This window comes from the organism of the source record quoted next, unplaced genomic scaffold, assembly GCF_019419815.1.
Source record: "Pyrus x bretschneideri cultivar Hongxiangsu unplaced genomic scaffold, Pyrus_bretschneideri_v1 Contig13, whole genome shotgun sequence".
Lineage (NCBI taxonomy): Eukaryota > Viridiplantae > Streptophyta > Magnoliopsida > Rosales > Rosaceae > Pyrus > Pyrus x bretschneideri.
In genome coordinates, this window is record NW_025999424.1 from 8,089,587 (window position 1) to 8,110,573 (window position 20,987).

General features: G+C 36.9%; 2 protein-coding genes, 1 long non-coding RNA gene and 1 pseudogene across 4 annotated transcripts; 2 read left to right on the top strand and 2 right to left on the bottom strand.

Annotated features, from left to right (window-relative positions):
• The first annotated feature begins 5,940 nt into the window (after positions 1 to 5,940).
• Positions 5,941 to 8,592, top strand: LOC103951797 (U-box domain-containing protein 14). Its single transcript, XM_009363253.3, has 2 exons — positions 5,941 to 6,341; positions 7,608 to 8,592. Exons 1-2 carry the CDS (start codon positions 6,001 to 6,003, stop codon positions 8,431 to 8,433), a joined length of 1,167 nt encoding a protein of 388 aa, XP_009361528.2. The 5' UTR covers positions 5,941 to 6,000; the 3' UTR covers positions 8,434 to 8,592.
• A 920-nt stretch (positions 8,593 to 9,512) lies between these two features.
• On the top strand, positions 9,513 to 11,866 carry LOC103951796. Of its 2 annotated transcripts, none has more exons than XM_009363252.3 (2): positions 9,513 to 9,687; positions 9,913 to 11,866. In XM_009363252.3, the coding sequence occupies exon 2, from the start codon at positions 9,958 to 9,960 to the stop codon at positions 11,650 to 11,652; it is 1,695 nt and encodes a 564-aa protein (XP_009361527.2). In that variant the 5' UTR covers positions 9,513 to 9,687; positions 9,913 to 9,957; the 3' UTR covers positions 11,653 to 11,866. The 2 variants fall into 2 exon arrangements, with proteins under 2 accessions (XP_009361527.2, XP_009361526.2); XM_009363251.3 differs by having other exon boundaries at positions 9,514 to 9,687; positions 9,893 to 11,866.
• Positions 11,867 to 12,895: 1,029 nt separating this feature from the next.
• On the bottom strand, positions 12,896 to 17,437 carry LOC125474766 (annotated as a pseudogene).
• A 289-nt stretch (positions 17,438 to 17,726) lies between these two features.
• On the bottom strand, positions 17,727 to 19,759 carry LOC108867554. Its single transcript, XR_007256337.1, has 2 exons — positions 19,432 to 19,759; positions 17,727 to 18,038 (listed from the first exon to the last, which is right to left on the bottom strand). It is a non-coding gene; the product is annotated as an uncharacterized LOC108867554 (long non-coding RNA).
• Between the last annotated feature and the right edge of the window lie 1,228 nt (positions 19,760 to 20,987).

Genomic DNA, 20,987 nt, shown 5'->3' on the forward strand with positions numbered 1-20,987 from the left:
AGCATGTGTGTGGGGACTTATAAAGCCAATGATATGATTTGAAAAAGCTAAATAAAAACCTAATATTTGAAAATTAAGAAAAATAACTATAAAAAGAGGTAAATTACATTTTTCCCTTCTTTGAGATTTGTGTTCAATGGCAATTTCATACAACATCTTTAAAATATTTTAAGGGTGACTTTGGATGCGGTCTTTAATTATCAACGTTCTTTGATTGAAACTTTGTTGGATTTCAGTTTTTTATTAAAGTTCCTGAAATTAATGCAACAATGCATTTCTATGTCAATATAAATTTTAAATTAAAATTTGATATTTGTAGTTACTTATATTGATGAGATTTTAAGTAAAATCCATGATTTGTGGGATTAAATTTTTATTTTATTTTTAGAACATTGATATTTTTACACTAGAAGCAGGGAGAGTTCGGTTAAGCAACACAATGGGTAGCCTAATTTGGTATCGAATTCGCCATCCATGAGATTTGAACCTAAGACTTCTCACTTCTAAGCGAAGAGGAATATCATCAAACCGTAGTACCAAGTGGCTTAAAAATATTAAAAGATAAACTATACTTATATAAAAAAGTATAAATAACAAATTATACTTAAATAAAACCCATGATTTGTCATTACTTATATTAATGAAATTTTATATACAAAAAATTGGTATATTTGCACAAAAATGTGGGTACATTTTACATACAAAAAGTTGGTACATTTTACACAAAAAGGTGGTACGTTTTATATAAAAAAAAATGGGTACATTTTGTATGAAAAAGACAACGGGCACATTTTATATAAAAAAAACAATGGGTACATTTTAGATTAAAATAAATAAATAGGTCTTACATTAAAAAATGAGTACATTTTACATGAAAAAATTGGTACTTACAAAAAAAAAAGGTACATTTTACATATAATAAAGTGGTACATTTTTAAAAGATGAATGGGTACATTATGTCACATTCCCGTCCCGGGGGGGGGGGACCACTTCCTGGGCCCGCTCCATCACTGTAGCACGATATTGTCCGCTTTGGGTCTCGACCACGCCCTCACGGTTTTGTTTATGGGAGTGCTCTCGCGCGCTACTTGCTTAACTTCGGAGTTCCCATGAAACTCGAAGCCAGTGAGCTCCCAAAAGGCCTCGTGCTAGGTAGGGATGAGGATATACATATAAGGATCACTCCCCTGGGCGATGTGGGATGTCACACATTATGAGAAAATTATGGGTACAAATAAAAGGTTAAAAAAATATGAGTACAAATAAAAGTTTGCAAAATATGGACACAAAAAAAAAATAATATATGAGTACAAACTAAAACTGAAAAGAAAATTGGTACAATTAAAAAAAAAAAAAAAGGTTGCAAATTAAAAATGGGTACAAACTAAAAATAAAAGTATATGATACAAAATTTAGCCATTAATATAAATATGTCAATATAATGTTCTAACACTAAATGAATATATTTAGAAATAAAATTTAATTATTTTGATATGTAAAATATATTATTATAAAAATAATTAATGACGTTCAATAAAACCTAAGGACCTTAATAAAAATTAAAAATGAATAAGGTTTTACTCAATGAAATTGAAAAAAGAGGGATGAGAATCTAATTTCTCCATATTTTAATCTCATACATTTACTTATCATTTCATTTCAATATCATGCATCTGTTTTAGTTTCTCTGTTATTTGCCCATGTGCACGTCGCAGGACTCATATAATTTGGGCAACGTATATAAAAACAAATTAAAAAAAAATGAATATTCATTGTTAAAGAAAATCAATTTGAAAATAAAATCAAGAATACTAAAAGGGGCCAGGGGCCCACTTTCTCCTTCTTCTCTAGCAAGTAACGACCTTAGATCCTAATGAGCTCGACAGGGAAGAAGGCATCGAGAAATGGTTTTTGACCTCAATAAAATCCTTCCAACTGCACAGAAAAAGACACAAAACAATTGTGGTAGAAAGCTGCAATGGAAATATTCTAAAAAAATCACTTTCAAAGCTTGAAGCTTTAGACCTCGTTTGGATGTGCTTTTAAAATAATTGAAAGCACTTTTGGTGAAAATGATTTTAGAGCCAATCTTTAGTTAAGATACAAATAAATTCTGAAAAAGCACTTAAAGTGCTTCCTGGAAGAAGCACATAACTGGTGAGAAAATACACCTTATTCCTCAATGAACTGTGAGGAAGCTCCAGAGTGGAATGAGAAAACCTAACAAAGAGTTTTTCGTCAACTCCTTTGTATCCCAATCTTCCATGGATGTCTCAACTGCAGCTAAGACAATTTCGCGCTAGAAACAAGGTACCGCGGCTGGTGAGCTACGTGATACTTCTGTTTGTGGTATTCTCAGAAGAAAGAAAAGTGTTGGCAAGAAACATGTGAGATTCAATGGCATTGATGTCAAGCACAACGGTGATGAAACTGAGCGCTTGAGTGAAAGCTCGAGCGCTCAATCTCATCGAGGGAAGAGAAGGGTACGAAGTGTTGTGACATGGCAACCGTCACTTACAGGAATCACATAAACTCATGGGAACGATCGTGTGAAGAAATAGAGTGATGCTACCCTTCCCTTTCCCTATAGATAGTTTGATCATAATGATATACTCCTATTTTTGTTTAATCAATTATGTTAATTGTAAGTCGTGTCGGTTACCGTTTCGTCTAATAGATTTGAGTTCATGTCACATGGACGATAATTGTTAGATCAAAGAAAAATAAGTATTACATATCTTTGTGTGCTTTCTAATTTAATTTTGGAGTCGTTTTAATCGTTTTGAGTGCATTTTATGTGATTTTATTTGAATTAATGATGTTTGTTTAGACAATTAGTATGATCTGATAATTTCTAATAGAATACCAGAGACAACATAGATTTTTCAGAAGAAAACATATTTTTTTTTAGGACAATTTAACCTTTTCCTTGCCATTTTGTTTGTTTTGGTCCTCTTTAATAAGAAAGAATCATTTGAGCATCCAACAAGGGCATATGTAGCATAAGAAATAGAATGTACTAATTCCCTATGTCTTTTGCGTAAGTACCATTTTTACATGACTCGGCCCTAAATGCCTTCTGGGGTTCGTCTTTAATAGTTCGGATTATTGAGTAATCTGACTTTTATCAATTAGATTGACAAGTTGAGAAAAATAATAGTTTCCCGATTCAATTTTGACCATCTATGTTTTGTACTATTGAGTAGTCCAGACTTTTGAATAAAAGATGACCTTTTTGTAGCATGATAGCATCAACCAAAAATTTAATTTGTTACAAAGATAATAATGATAAAAACTCCACTAGTAGTTGGGCATCAATTCAAATGGTATTGATTGCATGAAAATTTTGCAATACAATCATGTATGACATAGAGCGCTAAATTTAACAATTAGACATGCATTGAACAATTCTAATGAATCTAGTTGGTGGATCCGAACCACTTAGAATGACTCGTTGATTGTATGGTTTACATGCACGCCAATGGTATACCAAACACTATTATAAACAAACAAAAAATAGTGATTTTCACACATTCGTTTTTCTCTTGATATCTCATTCCCTTGGGATATGGACGATATATAGGCAGTATACTCTGTAACTCCATTTGGTCTTAGTCTGCTAGACCTAGTGATGGTAAAACGTTGTGGTCAGTCTTCATATTTTTATGGTCCCTTATGTATTCAAAAGTCAGACTTTTAGCTCTTTATAATTCAAACTCATCAATGTCATCCTTCATGGTTTGGTCTACACATCAATTCATCCCTTCCTTCCAACTCCGTTAACTTTTATGTTTGCATGCTGACGTGGCATGCGTGTGGGGACTTATAAAGCCAATGATATGATGCCACATGAAAAAGCTAAATAAAAACCTAATATTTGAAAATTAAGAAAAAAAAAACTATAAAAAGAGGTTAATTACATTTTGCCCTTCTTTCAGGTTTGTGTTCAACTGCAATTTCATACATCGTTAAATTATTTTAATCTCATATATTTACTTATTATTTCATTTCAATATCATACATTCGTTTTAATTTTTATTAGTTTTTCTGTTATTTGCCCATGTGCACGTCGCGGAACTCATATAATTTAGGCAATGTATATAAAAAACAAATTAAAAAATGAATATTCATTGTTAAAGAAAATCAATTTGAAAATAAAATTAAGAATACTAAAAGGGGCCCACTTTCTCCTTCTTCTCTAGCAAGTAGCAACTTTAGGCCATCTCTAACCGATTGGTACAGAGGGCCAAAAATAGTCTGAAAATCGTCTTCAACCGAGGGCTAGGCCATAGGGCTCGTGGGCCACACGAAATCTGAAAGGGTCAAAGGGCTGGCCAGAAATTCCAGCAATCTTGTAGGATATACATGAATGCTTAAACAAAAGTTTGAATCCAAAGTCTAGCTAATGCCAGTTACCGTTGGATTCAAATTTTTGGGCCTTTATTTATTTATTTTTGGTTTTTTGGCTTTTTTTTTTTTAATTCTTAAAAATTCTAAATTTTTCTCTATAAATACCTAAACCATTTATTCACCATTCCTCACAAATGGCGGATGATGGCGGATTTTGTTGTTTACCTCTGGCTATACTCCTACAATGGCGAATGATGAAGATGATGTTGATTATGGATATTAAATTTAAGTTATTGTAGTTTTTAAATTTAAGTTAATGTTGTTTTTAAATTTAATTTGTAGTTTTAAATTTAATTTGTAGTTTTTAAATTTAATTTGTAGTTTTAAATTTAAGTTGTAGTTTTTAAATTTAATTTGTCGTTTTTAAATTTAAGTTGTAGTTTTTAAATATAAGTTGTAGTTTTTAAATTTAAGTTGTTGTTTTTAAATTTAAGTTGTTGTAGTTTTTAAATTTAAATAATAAATTATGTTTGGCCCTATGGCTCTCGGTTGGAGACGGTTTTTTGTGACAGGGCTAAAATGAGCCTTATGGCCCTTGGTTAGAGATGGAGGCAAATATGGTCATGTACTTGGTTGGAGATGGAGGCAAATATGGTCATGTACTGTTCATTAAAATATTAATATCTTGGAGGACCAGAAGGCTAAAACGAGCCATTTCGCCAGCCCTCGATTAGAGATGACCTTAGATCCTAATATGCTCAACGGGGAAGAAGGCAACGAGAAATGGTTTTTGACCTCAATAAACTCTTGTCAACTACACAGAAAAAGACATAAAACAATTGTGGTAGACAGCTGCAATGGAAAATATTCTAAAAAAAATCATTCTCAAAGCTTAGAGTTTTAGATCTTGTTTGGATGTGCTTTGAAAAGGACTGAAAACATTTTTGGTAAAATGATTTTAGAACCAATCTTTAATTAAGATGCAAGTAAATCCAAAAAAAATACTTAAGGTGCTTTATGGATGAAACACATAACTGGTGTTTCTTACAGATAACACCTCAAATGCTTTTGGAATCAAAAATATTTTCTCTAAAAACATTTTCAGTCATTTTAAAAGTACATCCAAATGAACTCTTACACATTTTAGCAATTTCCCATTTGAATTTTGGGAATTTTGACTTGGGTTTGTGGAGAAACAGCCCTCACATTTGACTGCAACAATATTTTGTAGATCCAACCATGATTATTATTATTTTTTGTCTAAAATCAATAATAAATCAAATTTAGCAATATATGTCATACATTAATGTATCATAAATTTAGCAACACATGTCATACATTTCTGATAATAATGCTTGAGAGATCAAAATTTTAAACCAAATTAAGATGATATGAGAAGTAAAAAAGAGTTTATCGATACTGCACCCATTTTAAGTATTCCAATCCGTATTGTTTTCCTTTTTTGGAAAATAACCCCTTTGGTTTTGCAAGTCGTAGCATTTGTTAATGCATTTTCATTGGAGAAAGAAATTTTAAAAAAAAAAAAAGAAGAAAAAGACCGAAAAGATAATAAAGCAAAAAAAAGATAAAAAGAAAAGGAAAAAACTCCTCGAAACAGAAACGGAAACTCCTCTGCTGGTACAGAGAGAGATGGGGGAGGAGGAGCAAACCTCGGTGGGAGTGGGAGAAGGAGAAAGAGTGGCAGAGAAGGAGGAGGAGGCAGAGACATGGAACCAAAGGAAACAAACCCTTATACTCGAAATCTCCTCGAAGCTCATCCATGGCGATCTCGAATCCAAGATTGAAGCCGCCAGAGATATCAGAAACTTGGTCAGAAAGTCTTCCACTTCGTCCTCGTCTTCCAAGACTCGCTCGAAGCTGGGCGCGGCGGGCGTGATTCCGCCGCTGGTGTTGATGCTCTGCTCTCCTAATCCAGATGCGCGCCAAGTTTCCCTCCTCGCGCTCCTCAACCTTGCTGTCCGAAACGAACGGTAACTTTTGCTGCTCTGCGTTTGAATTTATCTCTGCTTATTCACTGCTGAGGTTTGAAGGAATAGAAATTGCTAATTTTGTCGATGGGTTTTATTTGCTTTGTGTTAATTTTCGGAAAGATTGAAACTTTTTGTGTTCTGTGATTGTTTTATGATTCTTTGGAGATGAGTTTATGTTTTTCTCATATGGGGTTGCTTTGCTTCTAGATTTTGATTCAAAAAATGAAAAGAATTGATCACATTACTTAGCAAATAAATGGATTTTGATAAGTTGGTTGGTGATTTCTTGATTGAGATTAGCGAATACAAATCATCTTTGTCCGTAATTGTGTGGATTGGATGACTTCCTTATTTACTAGCTGAGCGAGGGTGACATGATATGCAGAAGAAGAAATAGATGATAGTGTATTTTTCCTCTGTTTGGTTACCGATGAAGTTGGGATTGGGCCAAAGAGTTGATACTAAAAATGATTTTTAATTTCTGGAAGAATTAGGTTCCTTTCAGTCCAATTTACCAAAATTTCTGCCTCGTGGTGGTTATTAAAAGAACAAATGAGAGAAAGGGCAGTGCTTGATGATGTCAAACTACTTGACGGAGAGAGCCTTTTTTGACGAATTTTTTCTCCTTTTACCGATGTATTGGAAGATCCAGCTGGATCTTGATTCCTAAGGATTTTTCCTTTTTGCTGCAAATGAGATGGAATGCCCAAAGGCTTGACCAATGAGATGGCTTTGTTTGTATATGTATCTGTTGAAGGGTGTGAGTCTGTCGAGTTCAGTTTTTCATTTTAGTTTTGTTTTTGTTTGTTTTCCTTCGTACACATGGTAATGGAAACTTGTGTGGAAGTTAATAGAGAGAAATTTCTTCTCAGAGTTTAAATATTTGTATTTTAATTAAATGCTAGTTCGGAATCCATTGGCTGAATTCAGACAGATTATATTGTCTCTATCTTAATGCTGCACTAGCATTCTGATACCAGAAAGTCACCTTGAGTAAAAATAGCACTTGTTGCGGTTATTGCGCTTAAATGGTGTCCTTTAGTCCTTTTTTGTCTCTTTTGTGGAGGATTCTCCTAACTATAATCATGTGAATTCACATTGTGGTAGATATGGTTGCATTATTATATGTGAATTTTAAAGTGGTCCCTAGTACTGCAATTCTTTGCTCTTTGGCCATTACCCTCGTTTTAGGTTATGGCTGTTACTAGTATAATATTCAACATGGTGTCTGTATGTCTCATTGGGTCCTTGTTTTATGCTAATTAGGAATAAGGTCAAGATTGTGATGGCCGGAGCCCTCCCACCGCTTGTTGAGCTTCTCAAGTTCCAAAATGGTAGTTTAAGGGATTTAGCAACTGCGGCAATCTTAACACTCTCAGCTGCTGCACTGAACAAGCCAATCATTGCAGAATCAGGAGCTGCGCCTCTCCTGGTTGAGATCCTCAGCTCCGGAAGTGTTCAAGGAAAAGTTGATGCTGTGACTGCCTTGCACAATCTCTCCACCTGCAAAGAGAACTCAACTACCATTCTGGATGCTACAGCCGTTCGTCCTCTTATCAACCTCCTCAAAGAATGCAAAAAGTACTCCAAGTTTGCTGAAAAAACTACTGCCCTTCTCGAGATCCTATCCAACTCTGAAGAAGGACGTACTGCAATCTCAAACACAGAAGGTGGGATATTAACCTTAGTAGAGACTGTTGAAGATGGATCCCTAATCAGCACACAACACGCGGTTGGAGCATTGCTCTCCATGTGTCAGAGCTGCCGCGACAAATACAGGGAACTCATTCTTAACGAAGGTGCAGTCCCAGGTCTTCTTCGACTGACAGTAGATGGCACAGCTGAAGCCCGGGATAGAGCTCATATGCTGCTAGACTTGCTTAGAGATTCTCCCCAGCAAAAGCAACTGGCATCCTCCGTTTTAGAGAGAATTGTATACGACATTGCCACAAGGGTAGATGGAGCGGACAAAGCAGCTGAAACCGCAAAGATGTTATTGGAAGACATGGTTAAAAGAAGCATGGAGCATAGCATGAACCGAATCGAGCAGAGAGCTGCATCTTGTCCACCTTCGAATACGCAGTCTATGTAATAATTTTGTTTGGCCAGTTAAAACTCTGCACCCTGCTAAATCGCCCTCCAGTTACTGGAGTTGAAATGTTGGATTGGAGTAAGGGTGAATTGTGACTCCATTGTATATCTCAAACTTTGTTCATGTATATATATAAAATCACTCGGATATTTTACTGCACATTTCTTCTGACCACAAGTGAAAATATAGGCAGTGTCAAGTTGGTAATCCATGTCCAAAATTTAAGGATATCGGAAAGGGGCTTGTAGCTCAGTTGGCTCAGAGATGATTCTTTGCACCGGAGATTTTGTTTTCGACTCCCTCTCCTCCATTAAACTAAAGAAAAAAAAATTATATAATTGAAGATGCCTTGTATTTAAAGCAACCCCAAAAGGTGAAGTGCTACATGGAGTAATTTATCTATATTAGGAACGTCATTATGGCAATAGCTTAAGTCTTTCACGTGCTATCAAACATTTTAGCTTTCTCACATGCGGGATTCTTTCAGGATACCACATTAGTGTCATTACCCATATAATAGGAATGTCAATGTAACGTCATCTCAAGCCAATCACACATTGTCATGCGTTTTAACTTTCTCACATGTAAATGTGAATAACACGGAAACTGCCCAACGACATTCTCGCTGCATACAAGTCCGCTCTCATGCTCCTGGCCCATGTGGCAAGGCTGGAATCCATTCCATTCTGTACTTTAGCTCAAGGACAGTTACTTATTTAGTTAAGGCACCAACCTTAACATGTGACAACAATTTTAGGTAAAGAAATTGTTAACTCAGTAACTAAAAGAGCTGATACGTAGGAGCTTAAAATACATCATTAATTTATTAATTACTTTAACTATCATTATTAGTAGAACCTAAAATTACATTTTTGCCACTGTCGGTGTGTCTGTAGTCGTTAAACCGTGAAGTAGACACTTCCCATTAATAAACACCGAACACAGTAATTCATTACGGGTGGCGCAATACGCCACACCACTCATCTCCTTCCACGCAGCCGCCTCTTCCACGTGGAACCATCCTAACGGATAAGCGCAGTACACCCCCTGCGCAGTCTAGAATTCGGTGATCTGGTTTAATCGTCACAATCGTCCCTCGCCGAAAAGTCTTTGAGAGAGAATATCCAGCAGCTGCACACAGCTCACACTCGCACTGGAGAAGCAAAGTCGACAGAACCGACGAAAATGGTGACGAAATGAAGCTTTCCCGACGGTTCTAGCTCCATCTCTCCACGTGAAAACCAGAAGAAGAAGGTAAAAATCTTCGCTCGTCTGTTAATCTTTTGGCTTCGTACATTGCATCGATTCGTAGGTCTCCAAAACCCCACTTGGAATTTATTCCAAGATCTGAAATTAAAGGACCCAAATCGATAAAAATCTCTTTTCGAATCCCATATAGTTATTTTCTCTCCATTTTGTTTACTAAATCTTCGATTTTTTGGGTGGTTTGGTGATTTAGGTAGTTTTGTTTTGTGGTAGATTGTGGATTTGGTTGGTTGTAGAAGAAGCTTCTAGTTCCGAAAAATGATGGGTCGGTCCCCATTTGCCAGAACTGGAGGCTTTAGGCCTGAGAATTTGGGCCCCAATGCGCTTGCCTTGATTGGGAACCTTTGCTTTACGCTTTTTGTGCTGGGAGTGTTGATCTTTACTATCATTGCCGCTACCTATGAACCCGAAGACCCGTTGTTTCACCCGTCAACCAAGATCACCACATTCCTCACATCCAAATCCAATGCCACTTTCAAGTCCGATGACACTGTGGTCCGGACTGGTGAGAATTTCTTGGCTCCCAATCAAACAGAGATTGGAAATTTTATCAATATGACTGATGTTGTTAACTTGAGCGAGGCCGATAACTCGCCTACTGAGAATTCTGAAGCAGAATCGGCTAGTTGTGAGGGTCCCATTGATTGCAGGGACCCGGAAGTGTTCCATTTGATGATGAGGGCCACCATAGAGAAGTTTAAGGATATTCATTTTTACCGGTTTGGGAAACCAGTGCGGGGTTCGGATGGTAACAGTTGTGATATGGCTTGGCGGTTTAGGCCTAAGGAAGGGAAGACTGCTTCTTTTTACAAGGACTATCGGAGGTTTAGCATTTTGAAGTCTGAGAATTGTACTCTTAGTGTGGGTGATATTGGAGAGTACCATACTGGAGTAAATGCCAGGAAGAGGAAGAAGAAGGCCGGATTTGATAAGCAAGGGAAGACTGAGGAGAATTCTTTGCCAGTTGTTGGTGAGATTGTAAATGATACCCTACCAGTGGTTGAGTCTGAAGTTTCATTCAGTCATGGGAAATACTTAATATATACGGGTGGTGGAGATAGGTGCAAGAGCATGAACCATTACTTGTGGAGTTTCTTGTGTGCTTTAGGTGAAGCTCAGTACCTGAACCGAACTTTGGTCATGGAATTGACTCTTTGTCTGTCTTCGATTTACACTTCGTCTAATCAAGATGAGGAAGGGAAGGACTTCAGGTTTTACTTTGACTTTGAGCATTTAAGAGAATCTGCATCTGTGTTAGACGCGAAGCAGTTTTGGACAGATTGGGAAAAATGGCAGAAGAAAGACGGGTTGGGTCTGCATCTTGTGGAGGATTATAGGGTCACACCTATGAAACTTAATGATGTCAAGGATACTTTGATTATGAGAAAGTTTGGGTCTGTGGAGCCAGACAATTATTGGTATAGGGTGTGTGAAGGGGAGACAGAGTCTGTTGTTCAACGACCATGGCATTTGGTGTGGAAATCGAGAAGGTTAATGGATATAGTGTCTGCAATTGCATCAAAATTGAACTGGGATTATGATTCTGTGCACATTGAGAGAGGAGAGAAGGCACAGAACAAGGAGTTGTGGCCTAACCTTGATGCAGATACTTCACCCAATGCACTGCTCTCAACCCTACCTAACAAAATTGAAGACGGGCGGAACCTCTACATTGCAACAAATGAGCCGGATACATCTTTCTTTGATCCTTTGAAAGACAAGTATACAACTCACTTCCTTGACGAGTACAAGGATCTTTGGGATGAAAACAGCGAGTGGTACTCTGAAACCACGAAACTCAACAATGGAGTTCCGGTTGAATTTGACGGTTACATGAGGGTCTCGGTTGATACAGAAGTGTTCCTGAGAGGGAAAAAGCAGATTGAAACTTTCAACGATCTCACCAACGACTGCAAGGATGGTATCAACAGTTGCAGCACCGCGACCAGCTGATCCCCGCAAATAAGGTTTGTGACTTCGTTATTTGCTACACTGCCAATATCCACGTGTTTACATGTTTAGCTTATTGTTATGATTTGCATTTGAGAAATTGTAAGCCTGAACTGATAGTCTTAGAATTAAGTAGCTTTTGTCATGAGTTTTGTACTTGTAGAAAAAGCAACTTTCAATATTTCACCACTTCGAATTTCGTAACTGTTCGGTTGAACTTGTATTGTTTGATGTCAAAGCCCATGTATTAAATCATGTGATCTTGTGGGGAGTTGTTCCAGAATTATTTTTACTCGTCTCTAATCATTATTAGCCTTCAATAAATAGGGAATTGTTACCCGCATTCCAAGAAAATCATCAAAAATAGAAAAATGTAGGGCAAAATGACTGGTTTGGAGTGCTAATGAAGATTCCCGACAACGATTCCCAAATTTCCACTCTTTTATCTTTTACCTTGAGGAGCACATTTAAGCAGAGAAGGTAACTACCAAGTTGCTAGTGCTTCTGTTAATGTTATTCTATTTTCACTTCTTGCACTCTCCTATTTCGTTTTAGCTGTATGATTGAATAAATTAAAGAAGAATCAAGGGACTTAATAAATTAGTGGAGTGCAAAAGGTCTAAAGAGAAGCACCGGTCCACCGGACAATCAATATCATGATCCCGAATCAGTCATTTGGCCTTGTTTGACAGTTTGGACTGTACTGACTATTTTAGTCGAATAGGATAAATAGTCACCGGATAGTACTGATTAAATTAATTGGACGTTTGGTGCAAATCGGACTAATAATCGTATTATTTATACTGCCACTGTACAGAGAAAAAGAAAAATTGCTTCAAACCAAAATAATTTTAGTAACTATTCACATAATAACCTATGTTAAATGGAAAAAGGAAAATCTAAAGAAAAACAGAAGAGAAAAAAAAAACGAATTAATCATACACCGACCAAATTTTGGGATAGGCATATCAGATAAGCATCTTTGATCCAGCATGATGAACCTTTCAATCCAACAAAACTCCACCTCTCAATTTCTCATACTAGTCTTCCAAGACCCAGATCAAAAGCTCCAAAAATGGCAAAACCAAAGAAAACCCATATCAAATTAGATGAAGATTCACTTTAATTAGAACCCAGAAAGGCAGAAAGCTCAAATACCCGTGAAAGAAGCAAGCTTTTTGTCCAAAAAATCAGAGCTTTGAAGGAGTTTGTAGTTAAAAAGTTAGCGACTTTCACACCGTATAACTTCTCCGCTCAAAAACCTTTGTATTATTTAATAATACAAAGGTATTATTAACAAAACTTGTTGGCCAAGCATTACTACAATGTGATCCAATAAATTAACAGGCTTTTATCAACAAAATGCCATATAATCCTCTCTTTTCTCCTTTCTCTACATCCTCCTCTGATATAATAAACATTTGAATGAATCAGAAAGAAAATTTTCTAGTCCGTATACAGAACAAGTACACATCGATCGGGCAAGTCTCATATTCGCCCGGTCTTCCATTTTTTGACCGGAAACAAGGTCACCTTGTGGCCAGAATTGTTACCTCTGCCTTCCGAAGATTGTAACATTGAGATCGTTACTGGAGGCGGATCTTTATGTGACTTTTCATCTGAAAATGACTTTTCATCTGAAGTTTCAAGTTAACCATTTTCCGGGTCCCATGTCATCCTAAATCTTGAACAGAAACTGAAGGATTGGGATCAAGAATATTCGTCGGTTTTACATACCTTTAGTAGAATCCAGACCTTGAGGGAACCGCTCAAGAATGCAAGTCTAGTCCTTTTGCCAGAAGTTGAGTACTCACACATGTGACGGTCAACTCTCAGAATAAATTTTGGCCAAGATTTGGGGTTTCCCGGGTCCGGTCTCTCTTCCATCATCGCCTGATAAAATTTCAAGAACTATTAACTTTTCTGTTCCAAAAGGCACATTAACAATTGAACGAACTAAAATTATATGGTATTAGGTTAAAATAGCTGTAAAGCCTGCTAGCAGGATTTCAATTCTTGAAAGAAATAGTTCTCCGTCAATAAAAGGAGATTGAGTAGTTCATTTCTTTCTAACATATACACAATTGCATTTGCCAGTTCTTCCCAAGTTTTCAGATTTATATGCACACAAAGCAACATATAGTAGTCTAAAACTTCACTTACAAGTAATCGAGAAATTTCTTGTTCAATTTTGGAGGAGGAGGTCTCTAATGCTTCTAATCTCCCAGTGGCATGACAGCAAGCGCACGGTTCACTAATCATAAACGTCACACTAGGCTGTACCTGCCAACATCATTCCATCATTCATCACATAAAACAATTAACCTTGACTGAGCTCATCAAGCATTGTATGAAGATCCTCTTGTTAATATATAAATCTTGTGAAGATTTCCATGTTCCGCTCTTAGACATAAATTTCTGAATATTAAATAATCTATATACGTATTTGCAATTTCAAGCAACCATCTGGGTAATCACAAATAGTTCAGACAGCGTTAACTGCAAATCTTCATCAAAATTATTCTGTTTAAAATTTTACTGAAAACTAAAAGCTTGTGAATCGTGATAATGCAACACTCGCTTTCTTGTTATTTCCATAAGTCCATGCCTAGACGGTTCGGAGACTTTAACCATCGATCTGTCTCTCTCAACAGCCTTCTTAGCTTCTTCATAGACCAATCTCTTGTTTGATGGAAATAAGCCAGTGCCAAAGAGGAATTCATGAATAAATATAACTTCCCAAAATAAAAATGATGACGGTTAAAAATCTTTTTATGTATTTTTATTAACCTGCCTCCTTTTCCCCATAAAACCATGAAGTTCTGTAAGTTTCTATCCATCCTAAGGACAAAACCAGTTATGAACTTATGGTTATGCCTAAATATGTCAATAGCACTTCCACAAACCCACAAGAGAGGGAGACTTCGACTTACACTCATCAGCCATGTCAATGATATCTACCACAATTATGCCACCGATATCTCTCAGTCGTAACTCCCTTGCAATCTGGAACACATTATTCTCTGTCAAACAAGTATCTTAATGCTTAAAGAACCAGATGAAAAAAAAAAACGAGAATCTAACTTAAAGCCTTGAAAGAAAGATATAACATCTTTTGGAAATCGGACGGCAACCAGGTAATAGTTGCATAAACATGGTAATATGATCTGTTACCATCTTACAAGTCACAACCGAGTAATATGTTCCCTGGCAAGAAATATACAAGTTGCTTGTCAGTGCAAGGCAAACAAATTGTAAAGAGAGAGCTAGAGTTCAGCATGTAGCATACCTGTTTGGCAGCTGCAAGGTTGACTTCTAAAATAGCTCTCTCCTGTGAATTTCCATGACCAAACATCCCATGTCCTCCATTTACATCGATAGAGACTAATGCCTCGGTTTGCTCTATCACTAAAGACCCTACATTAGCCAGTGGAACCCTGTAAGGCAAAAGACGTAAACATCAACAAAAATAGTTGAAAAATACTTACTCACCGCACCCCCAAAGAAATAAAGAGAAAACCAAATATACAGGGTCAATGAAGTGAAGAGATCATGAAACAAAAATTAACAAATGGGTCAATACACATCTTCAGAGTTAGAGAATGTGACAACTGAGAGCATAAGCAATATTGCCCGCCACTCACCTTTTACTGAGCATGCTGTTAATCTCTTCTTCTATCTTAAATTCATCAAAAAGAGGAATTCTTTTATTGTATAACTCTACTCGATCACAAAGATCAGGGGCAATCTCCTGAAGGTAATTGCTCACCTGGAAAGCGTGGTAAAATTTTGGGTATGCAGTCAGTGTGGGACCTTTTGAACCCAACCCCTCTTTTACAACTTGTACAATAACTTTAGTGCCTTTCTGAACTCGGGCCCACTTATTCTCATTAGTCACAGTATTTGTATCCCTCTTCTTATTTTGGAGGTGAGACATTTGAGAATTGCTAGATCCATTTATGGCAACAGGTACAGAACTAGTTTCTCCTTCTAGAAGATCAGCTTCTACTTCACCATAATCGAGTATACGACCATTGATGTTTTCCTTAACATGTGAAACATCAAATTCATCCTCAATATCATGCTCATCATCGTCAACATCATTGTGCATCGATTTTACATAATTGTTCTGAGAGCTGATTTCAATGATGTCATCAGTCGCTTCATAATCAAGTGACACTTTCATTTTCGTAGGCAGTCATGTGCTCATCCAACATATTACTGTTGACTTCACTTTTCTTTTTCCTTCAGAATGGAGGAAATATGAATAGTTCTCTGTTTAGTTTACTGTCCATTAGAGAGGTTCTAGAGCTCCCAATATTTACAAATGCACCACCCATATGGGGGACAAGTTTCGAAACCACACCTATATACATGCTATCACACCGCGCTACTTTTAACTGGTTCCAGTAGCAACTCAACCAATTTCCCATATTCCAGTAGAGCTATCCTTTGCATGCTACATACAGAAGAATTAATCAGTATAACTGTAGGAACAGGTTCCTTCGAAATTAGGTTATTCCTTTCTTCAGGCAACAAATCTTCTGGATCTTCCAAATTCTCCGCACCATCTTTTATGCTGTCATTCTTTTTGGACACATCAGACCTCATCTTATCCTTGGACACAAAACAGAAAAGAGGTGACTGGAGTAACCAGGGTTACTCAACAGGATAATGTCTTTCAGTTGAACAACTAATAGAAGTTGAGCCCCTCTGACTACTATTCGCTATACGGTCGCCATCAGAGTACACATTATCCTCCATTGGTTCAATTAAGAATGGGTTCAACTCTAAAATCTCACTACTGGAAATTAAGCCCTCGTTAAGTTCGCCATCAGCGTTCTCCATAGGAAGATTTAAAGCTGGCTTTGATTCAATCATATCACTTTTAAGGTGTTTCGTAATCTCATATTCATCTGTCAAACCACTGGAAGCATTTGAGTGTTCAGAAACATGTCAAGGAAAGAGATTGCATATACCAAGGCATTATGAGGGAGATTTACCTCTAGCTGGAGCTGAGAATAAAGGCTGTATTGGAAGATATGCCTCCTCTATCCACGAATGCCATGAACAAATCGGAGACATTGTGGTATCGGTCCTCATCCATGAATCCCGCACTATAATTTTTCCACTTTGTTTGACAGGTAAGGGTACAGATATAGACAATTCAGGTCCAGGTCTCCAGGTGATGTCATATGAAGGTCACCTTTCTGTCTTTATGAAATAGTTATACTTGAAATTGACACCACCATTAATCTGCCGAACAGTAAAGGGTGAAGAAGCGAACCTTACAGCATATAATAAAATAAAAATGAAATATTTCTACCTCTCTGTGTCTCTCTTCGTCTTTTTCCCAGGAGAAACATCTCTAGTTACTTCTATGCTAACGGGAAATCCATAACTACTTATTTTATCATATTAGAAACATGTGTATGGATTTTGTTGTTTGCTTTCATTTGTGTAAGTCATAACAAATAAATAAATCTCATATTTGACAGATACCGTAATTCATGCATCATTTCATGCTTCACAAAACTAACATAATCACGTGTTACTTTGTGCAACTAGGCAAAAGTACCTTGACTTCAGCCTTCCATAAGTTTGTATGTTCCGTAGGAGACATTAGTATAGCAATCCCCGGCTCCCAGCAGCCAAGAACAGTAGGATCCCCAGTTATGTATAGAAACTGGCCAGCTTCTAGATCAGCCTCTATTGTCCAGACTATCTTGCACATTCCTTTAGAAGCAGCATTTGACTTTCCTGAGAAACCAGAGTGTTCTAGATCCATAAGCCATTTTTAACTATAGGAAAGTACTTACCGAAAGGATGCTGTCATTGATGTGTAACATTAACGACATAATAGTTTACTTTAGTACTAAGAGAGGCATTCTCTTATAATCCTTGTTTCTTTAAAACGTTAAAAAAGGAGGTTACATATTTCCTTATATTTTTTTTTTTTGAGAAGAAACTATAACAATTTATTAAAAAAGAAAAGTGAAATACACAGAAGTGGATAAGAAATCCACCAAGAACAGAACAACAAAATCTCTCAAGAGGATCTGTTACAAGTAGGAAAACCTCAACCAAAATCACTTTACAACTGCTAACATATCCCACAGTATGTGAGAAAGAGAGTAATTCTTAAAATCATTCGAAACTGAAGCCCAGAGGGCTGCCCAATATCTTACTCTTCCCCATAGATCTGCTACCCCCACACCAGTATAATCCTCAAAAATTCTTTTGTCACGCTCCAACCAAATGTTCCAAAAAACTGCAGACACCAGACAACCCCACAAAGCTTTAGCTTTCCTCCCAATTCCTAGAGCCTCAAAGTTGGTGCTTCAAAGCTCGAAACAACCCTTTGGAATGACCCAACTAACTCTAACCTCCTGAAACAATTTCCACCACAGTTGAATCGTGTAAGAACAATGAAGAAAAATATGGTTAACACTCTCCTCCTTAGCTTTACACAAACTGCACCAATGGGGAGAGAAGCAAATAAAAGGACTCCTCCCTTGAATTCCTTATCATAGGTAGAAACAAGACTAAGAATGATCATTGTGGAAAGGAAAACTTCAGATTACAACACTATCGCTCAGACCAGTGAAGCATAATGCAAAGAAAAATCTCAAATTAATTCTTTGCATTCTCGTAGTTGTCTGTCTGAACATAGATGAGGATGATAAGTCCTATCAGTAGAGAAATTACTACTACAAATGCATCTTTTTCCGCCAGGGGGTGGGGTGTAGGTTGAAGTTCTCAAACCAGACAATGAAATGAGCTTAAATATATTAATGCAAGACTAACACAGACAAGGAAACAGTATCAAAGATGTTCAAAAACAGTACAGTCGCGTTACTTTTCTCCATGGACATCATAGGAGAACTCAGGAAAGAACTATGCTTTGCCATACAGAGAGTGAATCTGAACGCATTTCCGAGGGGTATGAGTGATGAAATTGAGATTCCACCATAAAACCAATTGGCAATATGGGGAGTAGTCCAAGACCATATAAGCACATAGCAAACCTTGTCCCTCACCGATGTGGGACAACTCTCAACAATGTGATGGTATAGATACCTGCTCTGATACCATAATGTATAAATCCTTCCAAGGAGAGAAAAAGAGAAAAACAGAGATATACAAAGTACAAAGACAGTCAGACTTAACAGAAGTATTTTTTAAAGCATTTCTATGTAATTTTTTCATCTTGTGTTGAGACACAAATGCTGAAGTTTCCTGAGTATGCACAAATACGGACAGAGGAACTACAGCAACCGGCATTTAATTTGATAATCCCACATTTCATCTGTTGAACGATGTTTTCATAGCATGCACGGATAGGGGTAGAGTAACTACAAATGCTGGAAATTTCGTTGGAACCAATGCCAACCACTTGACATGTAATCAAGCGAATATATTTCAAACTCCCTTAATGGTGTGCCTCATGCTTCCTATGATTTGATTAACCAAAAACATGAACATAATTACCTTGGATACTGAAATAATAATCCGCTTCAACTTAAACACAATTTCCTATCAAGATGACACTGACTCTGATTCCCAAATGTATGCTGACATACATTGCGAGTAGAGCAATGCTGAAGACGAAAAAGACCCAAATAAAACCCGGTTCCAGAACATCGAAAAACGCAAGCTTTCATACTCTATAACGACAAAAGACACTGAATTCAATGTGCATAATTCGAAGCATATAAAACCCAAACAAATTCAGAAGCACAATCAACAACAATACTTGAAAATTTTGAAATCGAAACGTACGGTGATAAAAACCTCAGGCTGACGGAGCGAACGAGCCAAGAGGAGGAAGAGGGGAAGTGGGTCTGCTTCGTGAGGAGGTGGTGTTGGCGCCGAGGACGAGCGTGAGCTTCCGGGACGCCCATGAGACGCCGCGACTCCAGTGCTTCAGTGGAGCAGGGGCAGTGAAAAGCCATAATGGGCGGTGCTGGGATGGTAAATTAGGACTGGCTGAAGGGGCAGTCCGTCATTTGATGGGTGCTGAGCTTGAAGGCTTCAGCTTTGGGACTCTGGAGAAACTGGATAGAATGAATTGTTGCTGCTTTGCTTTGTGAGTGAGTTGTGAGAAGAAGAAAATTAAAAAACAAATTGATGTACGAAATTTTGGAGGAAATTGTAGTAATAGCCCATCATCTTTTACTCACTTGGAGTAATCAACTTTTATTATTTTCTTCCACTCTGTTAGAACTTCTGTTAAAATGAGTTATGTGTCACACACATGAGGTTGAATCGATAGGTAAATATGGTCCCTCAACTTTAACCCAACTGGAAAAATGGTCCCTCAACTTTAATCCAATTGGAAAAACGGTTCCTCAACTCTAACCCAGTTGTAGCAATGATCATTACAACATAACTCATTTTGACGGAATTCTGATAGAGTTAACGAAAATGACCATGTCTATACGTTTTGATGAGTTAAGGGACCAATGGTAATAGATATTTAGTTGAGAGATAATTGCTCCAATTGAGTTCAAATTGAGAGACTGTTGCTATAACTTTCTCGAAATTTTAACAACCAATAATTTTATATTCGGTATATGAAACGTTACGTTGTCAAGTTATGAATCATACATCGCTCTCTATTTATTAATTAAAATTGACGATAGAGCAGAGCATATCAGAATGTTTGACAACATAAAATTTTTTTCTCGATAAATGACCGTCAAATATGTTTCAAGTTTAACCCTATTTTCTAAATATCAACTTCCAATCGATGGTGATCAACTACTTCTCAATAGATGTATTTCTGCTAAACTTTCAGATGTTTTTCACTAACTCACAGTTTTACCAGTTTGAAACTCTCTTCAACGTGAGCTTATCAAAAAGCGCATTTTCAACTAATCACCTATGAATTAGAAATAGCTACATCACAGTTTTGGTTCGTAACCAAAATTTTATTTCGATCCTATTGGCATAGTGTCATGGAAATTCATTCAGTACCTCCATAGAGCATCTTTACAAGTAATGGGTACTGCGTTAAAGGTGCTGCAGAAACCTTGAAATTCAGCATGGCCTTGATTCTCTTGTCTGTTTGTCGAAATACAATCACGCGGTTTCATAAAAACTGTTCGATCAACTCAATCACAGTATTAAAATTGTGCATTATGCGTTGAATATACATATATAATTGAATAATGCATGAAAATAAAAATAAATGATTATACCATGGGTGAAAAGTGATAGAAAAAAAAAAGCCAAGGCAGCTCACTTTTCAAATGAGTAGTAGTTTCCCCAATACGTTTACGTACCCGTAATCGGAATCAATTTACAGAATTGGATTCCAATTACGGCGTACACCT

What these genes read in the sequence shown, in the direction of transcription:
- LOC103951797 (XM_009363253.3), top strand. Translation starts at nt 6,001, where the DNA reads ATGGGGGAGGAGGAGCAAACCTCGGTGGGAGTGGGAGAAGGAGAAAGA. An exon ending in CTTGCTGTCCGAAACGAACG is followed by an intron (nt 6,342 to 7,607) that starts GTAACTTTTGCT and finishes TATGCTAATTAG; the next exon opens with GAATAAGGTCAAGATTGTGA.
- LOC103951796 (XM_009363252.3), top strand. Translation starts at nt 9,958, where the DNA reads ATGATGGGTCGGTCCCCATTTGCCAGAACTGGAGGCTTTAGGCCTGAG.